Source organism: Verticillium dahliae, genomic scaffold (assembly GCF_000150675.1).
Source record: "Verticillium dahliae VdLs.17 supercont1.5 genomic scaffold, whole genome shotgun sequence".
In the NCBI taxonomy this organism is placed as follows: domain Eukaryota; kingdom Fungi; phylum Ascomycota; class Sordariomycetes; order Glomerellales; family Plectosphaerellaceae; genus Verticillium; species Verticillium dahliae.
This window is the reverse complement of record NW_009276938.1, coordinates 1,439,994-1,457,002: the sequence shown is the minus strand read 5'-3', so window position 1 is coordinate 1,457,002 and position 17,009 is coordinate 1,439,994. Positions and strand designations below refer to the sequence as shown.

Sequence of the window (17,009 nt, the reverse complement as noted above, 5' to 3'; positions counted from 1 at the left end):
CGACTGGGGAGCTGACGATTTCAACGAAAAATCCGAACCCGTGCTAGGCCGCAACTTCGTCCAGTCGGTTAACGTCAGACCAGCTTGTGGAGACAAACATGCAATCAGCTTGGTCCCGATACAACAAGTACTCCATCGATATGCATCTGTCCTCAGCCTAGCCTCCACATTCAGAAGCAGGAGTTTCAGGTGTCATACACAGTTGTAGCAGTCGCAAGCGGAACAGCAGCAGCCTCGCGTTGGTCACAGCAGCACCTTTTTTCTTTCCCCAAGTGGCCTGCGTTCCTTGTTGGTCAGTTTGTAGTCAGGGCACAGGGCCGGTTGTCTGGCTCCAGTCGGCCGGCTGAAGTAAGTATTCAGCCCTTCTTCCCAGTTCCAGAGAAAGCAGGGTTTTTTTCTTGTAAGAGCAGTATCAGTCAGGGCGAGTCCCAAGCATCCCACCAGCAGAAGATCCTACCCTGGAGTGTATTTGAAAGATGGGAAGGGGATCAGGATGCAGCCCATCAAAGCAGCTGCAGCAGGACGGGCAAGGATGTGAGGAGAGCTAAGCACTCACATCATTTGCGCCCTTTTCCGCCCTGTTTTTTTTCTTGCAGTCTTTCTTCGGTGCGGCAGATGGCTGGGTGCAGGAGGCGGTTTAGGGGGGAGAGGGGATGGACAGGGCGGGCGCAGCGACGCCGGCCCCCCCCCCCCTTCTCCCGCCCTGCCTTGCGTGTGTGTCTCTCTGTGTGTTCTCCTCGCTGTGCATTTTGTCATTTGGTAAGTGAGGCAACGGTGAGAGACAGACACGGCAACGGGCGGACGGGTGTGGCAGCGATGGCCCTGTCTGGTTGGGCGGCGGTGTCGATACCAGGCGGCTTCACCCCCCCCCTTCGGAGAGGAAGGGGTGCTTGGCCTGTGCGACGATGATCGCTCATTGACACCAGAGGCAGTATTGGCGAGGCGGACGTGCATGTGCTTCTTCCCTTACCGGGCGTCTCGCGAGCTTCCAAGGGGGGGTCGGCGGCAGCGTGTGGTTGGGTTGCTGCACCCACACGGCAGAGAGATTGAGCGCAGACAACTGAGAAACAAGAAGCACCCGGTGACAAGACCTGCCAGCCAACTGCCCGCATGTCACTTGCAGGACGAAGCTAATGACATTCGGTCGGTCTGCAGATGGCTGCGTCGGCAGCGAGGTGGTTGGCGGTTGGTGGTTGGTGACTTGAGGGCTGGGGATGGACGGCTGACGTCGAAAGGGATCGAAGGATGCAAATCCTCATGCTGCCGTCACGGCTGCTGCTGCTGGTCCTCGCATCCCATCGTGAGCCCCTCTTCCTCCTGATCGTAGTGGTCAGGGCCCATCCAACCATCCGTCCACCCAATCCATCGCTCGGCTTCACTTCCCTCCCAGCCGCGGTTCCTTAGCTTCCCGAAATCCCATCTCCTGTACCAACTAACAGATTAGCTCACTCTATTTCTTCTCTGCCCACCCCGGTCGGACCGCGCCCCACGAAAGGCCAAGACGTCACCAGACCCACGAGTCGAACAATGATCACCGCCTCCCCGTCGCCGGTCGCAGTCCATCGATGCTTGGCAACGCCTGCGCGCAGGACCACCGGCTGGCTCGACGCAGTAACTCCGCAGTAGCCCTGCGAGTCGGGGCGAACGCGACTCGCCAGCCTGGGTCGCCCACACCATGTAGACCCCAGGCGGGCGACCAGGCGAGCAAGCGAGCGGGCTAGCGACTCTACGCCGTTGGGTTCTTCTCTGATGGCGTCCAATAGATTTCGCCAGAGAGGTATGGTCTCCCAGAGAGAGACAGAGAGAGAGAGAAATCGGGCGCCGGGAGCGATGGATGGTGGTGGGTCGATGCAACGCGCGTGGCCTTTGGCTTGGCTCCCCTTTTCGTTCCTTTTCTTCACCTCTTGGCAGGCCTGCTGATGATCTTCCCCTTTGACGCCACGTCCCCTGTCCTCCCCTCCTCCGCTTGAGTGGTTCGTCCGCCTGCCTGCTTACTTTGGTTTCTGCTAGCTTTGCCCTTCTGGGCGAGCTCTCCTCTTGCTAGAAGCCCACCTTGACGATTCAACGCCCCCTCTCAACTGTCTAGTGCGTCCTACGGCGATCATTGGGTGATGCCTTGCTCAAGTGGTGCGTCCACCTAAGAATCTAAGACCCAAGAAAGCCAACAGACGCAACCGGCTGGCGGTGTGAGTGCAACCCCGTCCAGTCTAACCTTGTAGCGCCCTTCTCGACCGTGCAACCTCTACCCACGACTGGCTCTTTGTGAGGTGCTGGGTGGAGGCGCCTTGGTGGTCTGGAAGGGCCCTTTCGTGTTGCCTGCTGCCGAAAGTTGACGGGCGTCTCCAACGATCTGCTCACTTCTCCATCCCTTGCCTTGCTTGATGAGGATACTGAACGGCCATGCGACTTGCTCGATGCCTCTGGATGCTTGCAGCAATTCAAGTTGTCTGATACCCAGCCTGGATGGCGCTCCCGGGCTTGCAGACACATGGGGTCATCACGATCTTCCGGCAGTTGATTCGGGACTCGTCGAAAAAGCTCACCAACCACCATCCACGTGGAGGCTGAGATGCCACTACTTGCCGACCGAGATCTCCTTACCAAGCTCATATGGCGCGGAGTTTTTAGACCAGAGTCAGCAAAACATGACTCCAAAGTCGTCCTCGCAGTGACTATCCTTGCCTGCTTGCCGTCTTGATGGGCTGCTGAACGGCAGTGACGTCCCTCAGGGCGTCCTCAGGGCGTCCTCAGGGGTTGGCCTGCTTGGTCCCCGTCTCGCGTCCTCGCCTTGACAGCAGAAACCCGCTCTCGAGCCTGCCAAGTCGTGCGATCTGCGATTCTGGTGGTCTTCAATAAGTTCTGTATTGCGAGATCCAAGAGCTAGTGATATGCCGCGCCGCTCGCTGGACCAGATCGCCAACCGCTCCGTGGGCCTGGACTTGCTGACCGTGCTGTTGAGAGAAAAAGTTCCACTGTCCGAGCCACGACTTGGAAAACTTAGCTGACCACGGACCTCGTAGACTTGATCTCTGGGACGTCCTCTGTGGCCCTACGATTTGGCGACCCTGGTCGGGAAACGGCTCGACAGGTGATGTGGCTGGCCCGAGATGACGATGGACATCCAACATCCCGATCTGCCGACAATGCTCAGTCAACCCGGAGTCGGCAGGCAAGATTTGCCACTCCGTGAAAGCACCGGCGCTCAGGCGCATCCGGGCGAAGCATCTTCCCCCAGGATGCCGCATGCCGTTTGAACCACTGCCCGCCGTGCCAAACCCTCCACCAGTCGTCACTAGTGGCTTCGAGCTGAGGGCCAGGAGGTACTGTAGTGTCATGTCCATGAGTGCTGCCACGTCAGGGTGGCTGTCGTCTGCGGGCGCCGCGCTATCTCGTCCAGCGATCACAGTCGCTCGAGGTCGCGCGGGTAAGCTCCCCTGGCCGCAGCAGCGAAAGGGCCCCTCCTCTGCATCACTTGATGCTTGCAAACCGAGCCTCCTCCACCCTCTCTGTTACTCGTGCGCCGAGTGGTGTGACGAGCGCGCTACTGGCCTGCTCCCACGGCTTGCAGTAGTGCCAACCGCCATTGATTCAGAGAAAGCCATGGGCTGACTAGCGTTCTTCTGACATGGCGACCATCTTTTGAGATCAACTTCATGTTTGGGCCTGCCTTTTGCATTTTCATCGTCACGCGCTGGCGGCTGATGACAGTCAAGTTGATCAAGGAATCAGGCTGTGGCGTGACATTGGACTGTGTGTGCTGAGCCGATGCCGCCACCTCGTCCGGGGAGAAGCCGTCTACGACGTCAGTCTTTCTGTTTCTCGAAGCAACTTTGGCGTCAAGGCATCTGTCCAGATAGACGGTTTCCGAGCCCCACACAGCCAGAGTTTCGGGTTGCTGTCTATCCGCTGAGGCCGTCAGCCTCTGACATCTACATGTATCTGAGCGGCCGTGTCCCAGCCACACCCTGTATGGTGCCTCTCTGACCTGAATTGGCTGGACGCTTGCCACGAATAACTCCTAGTTGTGAGGGATTCTCAGGAGAGAGAGGCCGAGGATCGTCGGTCTATTCTCCTTGAGTTCAAGACGGTGGCCATGACGGTCCCAAGCCTGACGCCGCTGGCGCCCACTTGGCCGTGCCGTCAGACCCTTCTCGGCTGGCCGGCCATGGCGGACGGGGATAACTCTGGACGCCTGGCCCTGACGGCGCGCCTCTGCTAGTTTGCATCGCCCAGCGGGCTCTCGCTGCCTCGGCGTACTACTCCACCAGCAGACGCGTCTTACGCGTGGCCGCACGGTTTCGGGGGAGCGGCTGATGGTCCCAGGCTAGTTGTTGGTCTCGCATGCCTGTTCTTCGGCGCCGGATAGATCTCGTGTCGGAGGGCCCCGATGGTTTTGATGACTGTCTCGATTTTTCGGGAAACGTGAGATCCCGGTAAAACCTAGTCATCAATGTGATTTGAGTTGCCGATGTGCAAGGGAAAAGAACGAGCACGCGCCAAAGCTTGTTTGAGCATCTGCAGCAGCCATGACCGTCACGAAATGTCACCATCGAAGGCCGAATAGGGGGGCAATCGTGCTCACCAACCGCCGTCGGCCCTGACACCTTGCGAAGGTTTGGTCGAGGCGCACGAAACTCACCTTGGCGCTCGCGCTGGAGGAGGGCCCGTGAGTGAAGATTGAGTTCGCGATGACTCGTGGCCGAGCGATATGCCCACCCCCGACCGACGACCGGCGTCATGATGGTGGGTGCTTTGGAAACTTGCGCCACGCAAACTCTGAGAATCCGGGGGAGGCGCTATGGCTGCGGGTGCTTCCGACCTGTGGCTTCGACGGACTTGATGGCTCGGTGACAGGGTGGCCGCCGTGGCTGGCCATTTGATCCCTTTCCCGAATCCCGAGACACGAGGCCAGTCTGTCACGGTGATGGGGTCGTGGTAAGCCAGTCTATGGTCTTTTGGAAGGGCTGGACTGAGGGACATGGCCCTTGTTGGGGTAACTTGCCTTGGAATTGTTGACGATTTGTCATACTCTGAGTTTGTTCGATCTGGTCTGCCACTTGGACGCATCCCAGAGTCTGCAAGCGTCGAGAACCGGCTGCTCCCTCGGCGAGTTGATGGATTGCATCAAGTTGTTAGGGGGCTGTCCGTGCAGCGAGGCTTGAAGAAGACCGGCCGACGGTGATCATCAGAAAGTGAGTCGATGCTCGGACTGGAAGACGGCTCGCGTGGTGGTTTGATGCCTTGGGACTTGGTGCCCCTCTGAAAGCTTTGGAGGATGACTCTGCCAAAGTTCACCGTTGACCAGTGGCTTCCGGCTGAGAAACCTTGGAATTGTATGACCCAAATCCGAATTGTGGTGGCAGAAATTCAATACGGGTCCTCGTCGTCCGGACACGAGAAGTCAAAGTGTATTAATTGAGATGACCTACAGTACAAGAGAAAAGAAGTATAAAAAGAAGTATCACCCAAGGACGTCAGGGCGCTCGAGAACATGCATATGGCTGACCACGTTAGTCACAGACCATGGACAAAACCTCAACGGTTGACCGGGCTAAGGAGGCCGTAGGCATCAAGGTTGCAGGTCATCACGAGGAAAGGGCCTCAGTTCACAAGTCAATCAAGCCTTTTGATTTTGAGTATGAAAGGAAACCAAATGAAAGAAAGAAAAAAAAGTCGAACACAAAGGAAACCTTGTCCACTTTCCCCCCAGTCTGTCAACAACATCTCTCCCTCTCTCTCTTTACTCCAGCCCCTCTGATCCTGCTCAGTCACTGGGCTTGATGGGACCACCAGGCACCGGCTGCTCAGGAACAAGAGGCCCGCCAGGTACAGGATTCTCGGGTACAATAGGACCACCGGGCACCGGAACTTCAGGTTTGATCGGGCCACCTGGGATGGGTACCTCGGGAACGATGGGCCCAGCTTCAACCTTCTCGCCGCAGGCAATGAGGGCGGCGATGATGGCTTGCTCGAGGTTCCAGATCTCGTATGGGGGGTGAGGGCCGTAGATGATGAGCAGGCTTGTCAGGGTGGCTCGCAAACCGATAACATCCTGAGGGCGGCATCCACCGATTGTGAAGACCTGCCGCTTTGTTGAGATGCCAAAGGTGGTCTTGGCTTCGCCTAGGATGAATGTATCAACGGTGATGCCCTTCGAGGAGAGAATGTCGGCAAGATGGAGAAGGATGAGGTATACGCCGAAGGAAGGGTGATTGTTCTTGTCGTAGGGCTTCAGGAGCACGTAGTAGGCATCATGAAGAGCCTTGAGCTCGATATCCTCGGTGCGCCTTTCGGGGACGTCGTTGATCAGGGCAGACTCTTCTCTCTTGCCCGGCTTAAGGATGGTGGTAGGTGTCGAAGGCGCCGGCCAGAATACTGGAAGGGATGGTTTGCCGGGAACCAACGTCACCGTCGGAGGGCCGAGTCCATATTGCCTGGCCTCCACCGCCTGGGGCTCAACCCGAGTCGGCGCGGCACTGCCAAAGGCCGCAAGGCCGAGCAGGGCCAGCGAGAAAACACGCATGGCGGATGCTTGACTCTGAAAGGGCGAGAGCCTGGAAGCCTGAACACCATTAAGAAAGATAGAGCAGGTTCCTCGGTTTATATAGCTTCGTCCTCAGGCTTCATATCCCAATGTGCCGTTGGCATGATCTCTCTCACTTGATCGAGACCCCAAACGTTGGCGCTTCTTTAGTTGCCAAGAGAGTTTGATAGAGATAGCAGGGAAGAGATCAAAGACAGGAGCCATTTAGATTGAAATTTGCCATTATCCAGACTGTGGCACTCACGATCCCCTCACGCTACCATTAAAAATTCAGTCAGGTAGCGATATCTTTCGTTTCTAGGCACGGCTGTGCCAGAGCTTCCTCCGCCCTGAGCAACTACTTTCGGGAGACTAGCTTGCTTCCGAAGCGGACAGGTCCCATTCTGGCAACAAACCCACGAGAGCATCATGTGTTGCAGCCGAATGTTGACCACCGGACCGGACAGCGGCTATTTGTAAGGTTGGACCCTCAGCCTACCATGGACGCTTCAGCCGCATCTTGCCCAGGGTCTTTAAGCAGCGTAATGCTACACAGAAAAGGTAACAATAACATAAAGGAAGCTTCCGGTTCGTCAAGTACTAGATGGGAGAGATAAATCGACCGTGGATGCCATTAGACGCCTCCAAATTATCGTGACATCGCGTCTATGTCGTCAAGTCTGAGCCAGCCCGCTCACTGGAAGAATCATTCAGGGTTCAGGCCCAGTCGATGGCCTCAAAGGGATGGGACGATGGCGTCGGAAGCCTACCAAATGTCTCGTTGGGAAAGACTTTGTTTTGGCCGCAAATACTACGTCCATTTCACCGTTAGCGTAACTGCACTTTGACAATGGAGCTTGCAGTCGGTACCGAGCGGGGTGCGTACCCTCCGCGATGCGGTGCGAATAGCCTGGCCGGTTGAAAGCTCGAGTTCGCACCTGCAATGACACGCTGTCGCTGGACCATCACAGGCGAACCAAAGTTGTGAACCACTTTATGAAATATGAGTCTGAAATATCCATTGCACCGAGAGCAATCTGTGCCCGGCGCCTAAGCCTTCCGAGTCTCACGATCCATTGGTGAAAGATGTGGTTCGTGGTCAAGAAGAGCGGCAGATTAAGTTGGGGACACTGGAAACCTCGCTTATGAGCAGGTATCAGACAATCGCGGAGGGGAGTCATTCACGGTTCAAAGTTGAATTTAGAGTCTTTGAAATAAAGAGTGGCATCAATACACAAAAACATCATGATTCATCTTCATCGTCATTCAGGTCCAAGGACGAGATCATCTTCTCCAAAACGCCGACCAGGCTCCCATAAACTGCCTCTTGCAGCCGCGGTTTTGAAAGATCGTCACCGTGTCCAAAATCACACCGCAAACACTTCTGGGTGATTTTGCCGTATTGTGGGCCCAAAGCAAAGCGCCTCCTGGACAGTTTGCGGATCTCGACGACATCGTCTGGCGTCTCAACGTTTAGTCTTACCCAACGATCGATCTGCAGCAAGGCGACACCAAGGCTGAACAGTGCCTTGTTGTCGATACTGCAGAGAGACTCCTCGTGCTCTCCCATTTGGCCTGAGGCCAGGTCTTCCGGACATAGCACGCCTTCCATCGACTCAGGTGCTTGTCGCTGGGCGTGTCTCCGAGCGAACCCCACACCGACATGGAGTGTGTTCAACGACCTTGTCAGATCATCGTTATCAGTCGGAAAGATGGAGAGATCTTGCAATTGCCACATGTCGCGCAGCCACGGAGTTGAGTGAAACTTGAGGACAGCTGAGACAAGGGACCGGGCAAGCTTGAGGCGATCCAACATGGTCACATACTTAGCGGCCGTTGGTTCAAATACCTGACTTATCGGGACTGGGTCCCGATTCGCTTTCCTACAGATGGACTGCTGAAATCCTGGGTAAAACGAATGGCGGTACCCCGCCTCTGACTCGATATCAAGATGACCGAGGCATGCCGAAGAGTCTTGGCCTGATGCAGGCGGCGATTTGCTGGTCAACTCCATGCAGACGTCTTTGGAGGCACGGAGATCACATGAGCTTCGACAGGTGGCTTTCTTAGACCGACGAAAAGCTCCTTTGGCTGACCCAAGGCAAGGAGACGATGAAGTGACAGTTGTCTCGGTGACCTTGACGGTTTTAAGTCGTTTTGAGGGTCGTTGTATTTCGCCATCAGCGGGGGGCATCATGGCCGGGATTTGGGGCGATTCGATCCATTCGAGGTTTTGGGAGCGTACCTCGAGCTCGACCAATGTCGCGTATAGTGTATTCCTGACTTGCGTGTGGCAGACAATAGCGATGTCCATCTGAATTTCGTCATCGACCAGGTCTGTCTCGATGAAAAGTTTGACGAGATGCCTCATATGCCCCTCCTGGCTGCAGTTCCAGGCCCCAGCCAGTGCATCGTGGAGAGCTTTTGAGGCTCGCCGTATCCTTAATAGTCTCGCCCATTCACCTGCCGGAGGACGCTTGGTTTTGATCTGGACAGCTGTCTTGAGTTTGTCGAGCTCAGCGATCTGCTCCCTCAGAGCTGTGAGGCCCTCTGTGGATTGCTTCAACTCGTCGAGGGCTGAAATGTAATTTTTCTCATTGATCACCACTTTGACACCGTCTTGGACCCTACGGAGTCTCCGGAGCGTATCTTTCATCCGTTCTCCCTGTGGGACGACTTTTAGATGGTGAGGTACAGGAGAGGGCCATGCCACAAACTGACCTTCTGCTGTAGCCCATGGACTACGTTAAAGCCTCGCAGCTGCTCTTCGAGCTCGCACAGCGCCTCATGAGATGCTTCCACGCTTCCTTTGTATGCTTCCAGACTTTTGCCCAACCATTGGGCGATCGCGTCGTCGAGGCCAGGATCAGCCCATCTTTCGTGGTCAGGATCGGCTATCATCTCGTCAATCGCATCATCATTTGGCAGGACGAGTCGGAGCAACAAGTGGCACTCGTTCTCAAAGACACTGCATTGAACTGAAAGCGCGACCTGAAATCGTTTGAGCTTTTTCGAATAATGTCGATACGTCTTCAGGTTTCTCGCGACAGCCTTGTATGAAGTGATGACGAGGCCCACGAGTGGTACAATGCCGATTGCCAGTTCGAGCATACTGTCGCACTTCTAACCAGTTGATTCAGTCAGCCTTTTCTGCGATCGCGACAGCTTGAAGGGATCAAAGATAACACGAGAGAGCTGGTATGGGTAGACCGCGAATTTGATCTTCTCCGGGGCTGTCAAGGCTGTGCCTAGCCAGCCCCTGTAGGAGGCCCTCATTCACAGCCCCTGCGCAGCAGTGCAGCACACAGCCCGAATCACCCCTGCTCGGGCTGGTTGCGCGTACAGCTGCAGGTCATCCGTTCTGCATCGAGAGATGACCTGTAATTTGCCAGCATCAATCGCGGCACTGCCTCAAGGTCGCTGACGGTTGGGCGCTTCTCCTTCCAGGCACTCTGAAGGTCGCTTCGGCAGCCTCGCGATGTCTACTCAGATCTTAGCACTTCCCAACCACAGAATTTCGTTCGGCGGCGGCACTTCAGACGAGAAACATGCCTCCGCATGAGGCGAAAACACGACATGCCAAACCTCTGGCACGACAGAAGGAGAACCTTGACCTCTCGCGCGTCGACGAATGGGACATCAGCACCGCCTTCTCAGATTGCAAGAGCGTGACGAGCCGGCTTTGCATCGAGGTGGTAAGAGCATTCAGGAGCGTCCTCCGACGGGTTAAATCTCGCAAGGACCTTCCGCGCTCTCTGTCCCATCGTCTGGACAAGAGCTGTGGTTCTCTTACACTATGGGCGGCAGGGTATGGTGTCCGCGAGGGCGAGCTCGACGATGCCCTTGCCAAGTCACGGTCGCTGCGACGATCGATCTATGAGTTGTTGGTGAGCATTGGCAAGGCTGTTTCAGAGGGTATGTGGTGGACAGTCGGCCTGTTGATCTGGCTCTACTGACCAAGAGCAGAACTCATACCAAGGCTCGAATTGGGAGACGATGCTTCCGTAGACGTATCATCTCTGAGAGCTACTACTGCGGACGCCTCAGCGGCATTGTCGGAGGATCGACGCCGTCGCAATCGGGCCTCGCCCGATGCAAAAGATGACAGCACCAGCAGTAGCAGCAGTTGTTTTTCATCTGGGGAGGAAATGAATGGGCTCGAAGATACAACGGAAGACATTGCCAACGCGGTCCGTTGCCTCCTTGACCTTGACCCCCTCATTAAGGCGCCTGCAGCAGATCAAATTCAACCAGAGGAGCACGACAGTCCATCGGTTGAGATATCCTGGAGCCCACACCAGCTGTACTCAGATCGGATTGCGTATCGGTTCCCTCAGGCACATGGCGAGCTCGTGGACAGGCTCGCACGGGCTAACCTTAACCGATTTCAAAGGACACAGATCGAGCGACGGCGGAATGTCTTGACTGAGCAGGAGCCTGAACAATGTGCGGTCTCCAGTGTTGTCGAAGTTGACCAAGTCAGTCGCACAGAAGGCAGTACAAAGTTCAATGATTCAGGCTTAGGCTCCTCGGTCCGGACGGCGAGCGCTTATGCCGAAACGACAATGTCATATCGCCAGAACGAAAGTCATTCAGTCCGCATTCCCCCTCTGCCAGCCGGAGCGAAACTCGGCGTTTTCTTCCAGTGCATGGCCTGTAACCGGACGGTCTCTATTAGGAGCAACTCTGCTTGGAAGTATGCTCCCACCTTGTGCCGGGAAACATCTGCAAATTCAATGCTTATCATGATACAGGAAGCACCTCTACCTGGATCTGAAACCCTGGGTCTGCCATGACATTTCTTGTGCGTATGGAGATAAGCCTTTTCCCAATCGCCGGGAATGGGTGCATCACCTTGCTCAACACCACGACTTTGAGGTATCCACGGAGTCCATTAACTGCCCCCTCTGTCACGAGAAGATGCCAGAGGACAAGCTAAAAGTCATCGCTCATCTGGCCGCACACTTAGAAGAGATATCTCTGGCAGCTCTTCCCCCCATGGCCGAGTCTGAGGAGGACTCGTCCCATGCAGGAGAGGAGTCTACTGACAGCGACTCAGCTGCTGAACCTCCGACCAAAAGAAGTACAGTGCATAAAGACAGTACTTTGGAAAACCTTGGAGAGTCCTTCGGTCAAGTCCAAGATATCACGAGAAGACGAAGCCCTGACAATGCTGAAAAAGGGGATAAGTCAACTCCATTTGACGAAGAAGATGAGAGCATGGTTAGCCGGCACGATCTTCCTGAGACTCACCACTCAAGGCGGTTCTTGAGATTTGTTTGTCGCGACCCAGCCAGTGTCGGCATCCAAACCACCGTCGAGCCTATTGTACCTTTGGCAACCTGTATAGATTGCCGAAATGGTAGGAAATGGCGATGGTTCAGCGGAGCCGTCAACCACCTCCATCAATTTCACTTTAGGCAAGGTGCTTCTAAGACGGGATTGCAAGCTCAGGCGCACGATGCTGACGAAGGCGCGCAACTCAAACTGGCCTTGGAAGACTGGATCGTCACTATAGACATTCGCGGCAAGGCCAGAGAAACATTGGAAGCTGTTGCATCGATATCGAAAACTCAAGATCGATTTACTGCAGAGAAGCTCGCAAACGAAGAATTCAAGTCGGACGATGCATTCTTGCCGCAAGCCTTTGGACAAGAACCTCCCACTGCTCACGGAACAGGTGGCTCTAGCACAATTGATGGACACACCGGAACAGAAGCATTGAATCAAAGACCTCGAAGTTCTCATAAACAGCAACTTGGGAGAGAAACGCCGTTGATGGGGGCGCCTGAGGGATCGCGCCAAACTCAAGCCGCAACAGGGAACACAAGTTTCTCTTGCCGATTGTGTGTACATCGCCAGGGAGCAGATGGGTTCAAGACACGGCGTGAGCTCCTCAGGCACATTCGGGCATCGCATAGTGACGATGGTAATCTGCTCATTGAAGAGACCCGCCTGTTGAGTCAAGATCTGGAGCAACGGCGCATGTTGCCACCTCCCCTACCCACGACAGACTTGATCAACGCACAGAATCAGCACCCCCAACACAAGGACGATAATTCGGAACAAACTGAGGCTTACCCCAGACTTTCTAGGGACTCTCCAACCCAGTCAAAGCAGGTCACTGACATTGTCACAAAGCTTCTTTCCGCCGGGGAAACATGGCATGAAGAGGAAATCACCAAAGACAACCCTCTCTACAGAAATGCTACTTTCGACCCCGTGGACTTATTGCACTGCCCTTGGGAAGGTCAGGGGTCATGCAATCACAAGCCAACCTTGTACCAGGAGAATTACAAGTGAGTCAGATTTCTTCTTGCAAAGCTTTCCTCAGTATTAATCCGCATTCGCACCATCAGCAAGTATCTTGCTTTTCACGCGAAGCCCTTTGCGTGGGGCATCTCGGGTTGCGAGGAGTTACGCTTCTCTTCACACGAGGACCTCGTTATACATGATCAAAAGGTTCACGCGATGGCCGCAGCTGGTGGAGACCCGTTTCTTGGAAGCCCGTTTCAATGGTCTTATGAAAACTACGAACGCTCCCTTGTGGGGGACGAAATCGATGGCCGGAAGGATCTCCGAGGCCATTTACATCGCGCGCTTGGCGATGAGGAGAGTGAACCATCGCGGACCGCGGATGCGCCTGTTAAGGAAACCCAACCCCGTCCTTGGAAGTGCCCTGAAACAACCTGCAAGTATCACAAGTACGGCTGGGCCACGGAGGAGGAACTGAGCCGCCACGTTAAGGACAAGCATAACTCGGCGCCTCCCATCTTCCAGTGTCAATTCCCACCCTGCCCCTACAAATCCAAACGCGAGTCGAACTGCAAGCAACATATGGAAAAGGCCCACGGGTGGAAGTTCGTTCGTACCAAGACCGGAGGCCGCAGAGACTCAGCCGGCAGCATTGAAGGCTTCAATCAAGGCGAGAGGCCTGATGCAATAATTCCCCCTGCAGTGTTCCCCTCCCGGGAGGATGAGTTTACATTTTCTCCTTTCGAAGGCTATGGCAGAGGCATAAGAAAGCTAGAAACACCCCCATCAGTACGACGTGGGCAGCCTTACGACCCTGAGCAAGGATGCTTCCCTGAGTTAGGGACCGAGACGCTGGTCTCGCCCAGCCAAACAACAGTGTGGCATGATTCACGGCCAATAGTTATCTGCGCCAAAGAGGGCTGTGGTATCCAGACTCTGAAAAGCCCATTCTGCATCTACCACAAGTGCTTGGTTCGAGAATGCTTCGCACCTGTCGCCCGACACGTTGGTGGATACTGTCTGACACACTGCTGCGCTATGCCTACGTGTGTAAGGGGAAAGGTTGATATGAATGACGCCAATGGCCTGTGTCTCGACCATGGCCGAGAAGGCCTGGAGGAAGCGAAGGCCTCAGCCCCTTCTTCTGAGCAGCACCACGGCTACGTTGATGAATCAGGGAAGCGCAGAGTTGAGCCTCACGATTCTGGAGCAAGAGAGGCGAACACCCGCCTGGAGGAGCAGCGCAGACCGCCTGGCGAAATAAATACCGGGTCGTCTGGGGAGCTTGTGCCTGAGAGCTCAGCACCAACCCGAAACGTAGCCGATCTCTCAACCAGGTACTCCGCAGCGCGGAGCATGTATTTACCTCTGTCGGGTGACACACCCCAAGGTAAGTTCCTAAAGCGGAGATAGACCATCCACATTCGCGGCTAGAGAGTGTGAGCAAGCACATTTCCATGAAGGCTAACATACCCATTGCAGCAAGCGACAACCGAATCGCCCGGACAATGACGGATGCGCCCAGCGATGCGCCCACCGACACAAACCTGTTTGGATCGTACCTGTCTTCCGACGGCTCGAGTGACAGCGATTCATTCCTTTCCCTCGACGATCACTTGCGCTACCTTGAGCCGAACGAATTCTCGCTCCTCCCACAGCTGCCTAGTCCCGGCGACGGTCCGCCGCCAGACGACCGGCCCGAGGCGATGAGCATAGCGCCCGTTCTGAACGACGGTGCGGCGCCGCCTGCTCTGCCCCCGCCACGGCACGTTCCTCCGGTCCCATCGCCCGTGAACGAGCCGATGCAGGGGTCTGAAGGGGTTGATGCGAACGAAGAAGCCTTGTTTACGCAGATCGGGGAAGCGATGGGCATACCGATTGGGGATGATATAACGCTGGCGTCGGCCGAGGCTGGAAGTCCGCGACCACGGGGGAAGTGAGCATCTGGGGCCGATCATGACGGCGAAGAGTCTCCAGTACACACAAGGGGCGTCAAAGCCGGCTTCATGTACCGTGGCAGCCTAAATACTTTACGATTGATGACCATATGCAAGCAACGAGCAGTCGAATTCAATTAGTTTATCTACCTCATTCCCAGTGCAGATCTCACCCCAGCCATGATCTGTCCCTTATCAAACAAGTAAACGCCACGCCTGCTTCGCAATGCGATGAGAATTTTGGATGCTCCACAGCACTCGTCCCGTCCATCTCGAGACTGAGCCTTCTGCCCCAGCTTCAACCGGGGCGGCTCGCCATGCCACCCGTGTCAAGGAAATGAAAAGTCGTCATGTTGGAGCCCTTCAGCGGGTAAAACGAGAAGAATGTACAGGGAAGAGAAAGGGAAAAAAAAGCATACATGCTTCGACATGCCAAACGCTGGCAAGAATGTAGTGTGCAAGAAGAAAAAGGTGATGAGTGATTCCGCTCGTCCGCCCAGGCTAGTAAAGCCTCTCATCGTCCCCGACCATCTCCTCTTCCTCGACATAGCCCGCCTCGCTCATCTCGCGCTCCCGCTCCAGAGCCAGCCGCGTCTGATGCCACATGCTAAACTTGGCCTCCAGCTGCGGCGACACGACGGACGCTTTGAGAAGACCGCGCTTGTGCAGACGGCGTCTGTGCTGTATCCTCGCGTAGGCGTCGAGCGATGTCATCTTGACATGGCGAATGTCGACACCGTTGATCCAGTCCCACGCGTCGAGATATGCGTCGGAAACCTCCTCGGCAAGGTGGGCGTAAAGCTGGCGGCCGCGGCCGTTCGTGAGGGCGGCGTCGAGCTTGACTGGAATGGCGGTACCCCAAGTTGGGTCGTTGACGTCGTAGATGCAAGGTGTAGTCGAGCAGAACTCAGGACGGCAGTAACGAGCGCACGTTGCTGTTTCGGCGGCATACCAGACCGAAAAGAGAGTGACAAGAAGGCCAAGGAGGCTGAGGCGGAAAGGGTTGGTTTGGTAGAGGCGGGGTAAGGGAAGGTGGACGTAGGAGACTGTGGCACGAGGAATAGGATGGGAGAGACAGTCAGGGCACGTGTCGCTGTGGTCCAAGTGCTTATGACTGTGAACGACCTTGGTGGACAGCTTGTCAGACGGCTTGTCCCCCGAGCGTTCCTCCTTGAAGTCTGGCAAGGCCAGGGCAGACGGTTTGATGTCCACTTCAGGCTCTTCCTTCTTGGTATCGAGGACGTCAGTGTGGGCGAGATTGTCCTCCAAACGTTCGATGCCTTGCTTGGCGGCATGGATGTTCTGGAGCCCGTTCTTGAGGGACTTGGTGATTCGGTCGTAGCGCTCCAGCTCGCTGTGATCCGCCTCGTTGATGACTGGTTTGTTGGCAAGCTCCTCACGCTGACTTGACAGCTCGTTGAGGATGGATTCAATCTCGGGAGAGGGTGCGTTATCAAGCCTGCCAAGTTTGAAGAGTTCTTCGAAATCGTCAAGTGTTGAGTCCTCAAGAGAGTATGTGCGCTGGATATCGCGCAGATCGTCCTTGACCGTCGGGGGCTTCACTGAGTTTATCAGCGGGCGGCGATTCTTAGGCAGCGACCGAGCTCTCTGACGAATTGTTGAGGTCGTCGACGTTGGGTAGTTGGGCGCCTGTTCCTGCGCGTCGTGGACACTTCCAGAAGACTTCGACCTGGATCTGGACCTGGATGCCTCTGATGAAGAAGCGGAGGACTTTTGATGGGAAGGGGCTCTGTCTTGGTTGCCTGTGACTTGGGGGATTTCTTTGAGGAGGTCCGAAACCTTTTCCGTCTCCTTCTCTTCCATTTTTACCGGAGCAGGCGTCTCGATGTATGCGCCCGTAATCCTTGGTGTCGGCATGGACAAGGGGTCTCGTCGCAGAGGTCGTGGCGTCTCCTCGACCAGGTCATCGTCGGAGTCTTCCTCGCTGGACGGTTCAATCGACGGGGCGCGGACGGAACCGCGCTCCGACTGGTTATCTGTTGGCGCAAACAGGTTCATCTCGCCTTCGATTCGATCCGTGGGGTCATTGTCAGACAGGGCCACGCTCGTTCTCTTTCCCTTATTAGAGTCGATGGAGCGGTTTCGCCGGATTCCGAGAAAGTTGACCGAGGGCTTCGCCTTATCGGAGTCCTGGGCCTCTGACGAAGGAGCTTTCTTCGAGTCGGCGCTGTTCCGTCGCGAGCGCGAGGCGTTGCGGCTGTGCGCTTCTTCAGCTTCTCTATCGAATGCGAGGGACTTTCTGACATCCAGGCTAGAGTGACGAGAATGCGCGG

At 55.7% G+C, this 17,009-nt stretch overlaps 7 protein-coding genes across 7 annotated transcripts in view; 3 read left to right on the top strand and 4 right to left on the bottom strand.

Annotated features, from left to right (window-relative positions):
• Window positions 1-3,243: 3,243 nt before the first annotated feature.
• Window positions 3,244-3,609, top strand: VDAG_03442 (uncharacterized protein; the record flags this gene model as incomplete). Its single annotated transcript, XM_009657307.1, has 1 exon — window positions 3,244-3,609. The coding sequence occupies one exon, from the start codon at window positions 3,244-3,246 to the stop codon at window positions 3,607-3,609; it is 366 nt and encodes a 121-aa protein (XP_009655602.1).
• Window positions 3,610-5,764: 2,155 nt separating this feature from the next.
• VDAG_03441 (uncharacterized protein) lies at window positions 5,765-6,523 on the bottom strand (the record flags this gene model as incomplete). The annotated part of the gene is made up of 1 exon (XM_009657306.1): window positions 5,765-6,523. One exon carries the CDS (start codon window positions 6,521-6,523, stop codon window positions 5,765-5,767), a length of 759 nt encoding a protein of 252 aa, XP_009655601.1.
• Window positions 6,524-6,724: 201 nt separating this feature from the next.
• On the bottom strand, window positions 6,725-7,624 carry VDAG_03440 (uncharacterized protein). The gene is made up of 2 exons (XM_009657305.1): window positions 7,410-7,624; window positions 6,725-7,334 (listed from the first exon to the last, which is right to left on the bottom strand). Exons 1-2 carry the CDS (start codon window positions 7,487-7,489, stop codon window positions 7,241-7,243), a joined length of 174 nt encoding a protein of 57 aa, XP_009655600.1. The 5' UTR covers window positions 7,490-7,624; the 3' UTR covers window positions 6,725-7,240.
• Window positions 7,625-7,719: 95 nt separating this feature from the next.
• Window positions 7,720-9,677, bottom strand: VDAG_03439 (uncharacterized protein). Its single transcript, XM_009657304.1, has 2 exons — window positions 9,245-9,677; window positions 7,720-9,188 (listed from the first exon to the last, which is right to left on the bottom strand). The coding sequence occupies exons 1-2, from the start codon at window positions 9,632-9,634 to the stop codon at window positions 7,767-7,769; spliced, it is 1,812 nt and encodes a 603-aa protein (XP_009655599.1). The 5' UTR covers window positions 9,635-9,677; the 3' UTR covers window positions 7,720-7,766.
• A 394-nt stretch (window positions 9,678-10,071) lies between these two features.
• Window positions 10,072-10,479, top strand: VDAG_03438 (uncharacterized protein; the record flags this gene model as incomplete). The annotated part of the gene is made up of 1 exon (XM_009657303.1): window positions 10,072-10,479. The coding sequence occupies one exon, from the start codon at window positions 10,072-10,074 to the stop codon at window positions 10,477-10,479; it is 408 nt and encodes a 135-aa protein (XP_009655598.1).
• Window positions 10,480-12,994: 2,515 nt separating this feature from the next.
• Window positions 12,995-14,718, top strand: VDAG_03437 (uncharacterized protein; the record flags this gene model as incomplete). The annotated part of the gene is made up of 2 exons (XM_009657302.1): window positions 12,995-14,168; window positions 14,261-14,718. The coding sequence occupies 2 exons, from the start codon at window positions 12,995-12,997 to the stop codon at window positions 14,716-14,718; spliced, it is 1,632 nt and encodes a 543-aa protein (XP_009655597.1).
• Window positions 14,719-15,216: 498 nt separating this feature from the next.
• The window catches only part of VDAG_03436 (uncharacterized protein), a gene marked incomplete at both ends in the record, with an annotated part of 3,740 nt that continues 1,947 nt past the window's right edge, over window positions 15,217-17,009 (bottom strand). Inside the window, one exon of the mRNA XM_009657301.1 lies at window positions 15,217-16,952. Coding sequence (XP_009655596.1) covers window positions 15,217-16,952 — 1,736 coding nt within the window. The remainder of the gene's footprint in view (window positions 16,953-17,009) is intronic.

Excerpts from the sequence above, each read along its gene's own strand:
- VDAG_03440 (XM_009657305.1), bottom strand. The coding sequence starts at position 7,489 with ATGGTCCAGCGACAGCGTGTCATTGCAGGTGCGAACTCGAGCTTTCAA. Across the intron at positions 7,335-7,409 it reads TTCGCACCGCATCGCGGAGG|TATTTGCGGCCAAAACAAAG; the intron begins GTACGCACCCCG and ends AAATGGACGTAG.
- VDAG_03439 (XM_009657304.1), bottom strand. The coding sequence starts at position 9,634 with ATGCTCGAACTGGCAATCGGCATTGTACCACTCGTGGGCCTCGTCATC. Across the intron at positions 9,189-9,244 it reads TCCATGGGCTACAGCAGAAG|GGAGAACGGATGAAAGATAC; the intron begins GTCAGTTTGTGG and ends GTCGTCCCACAG.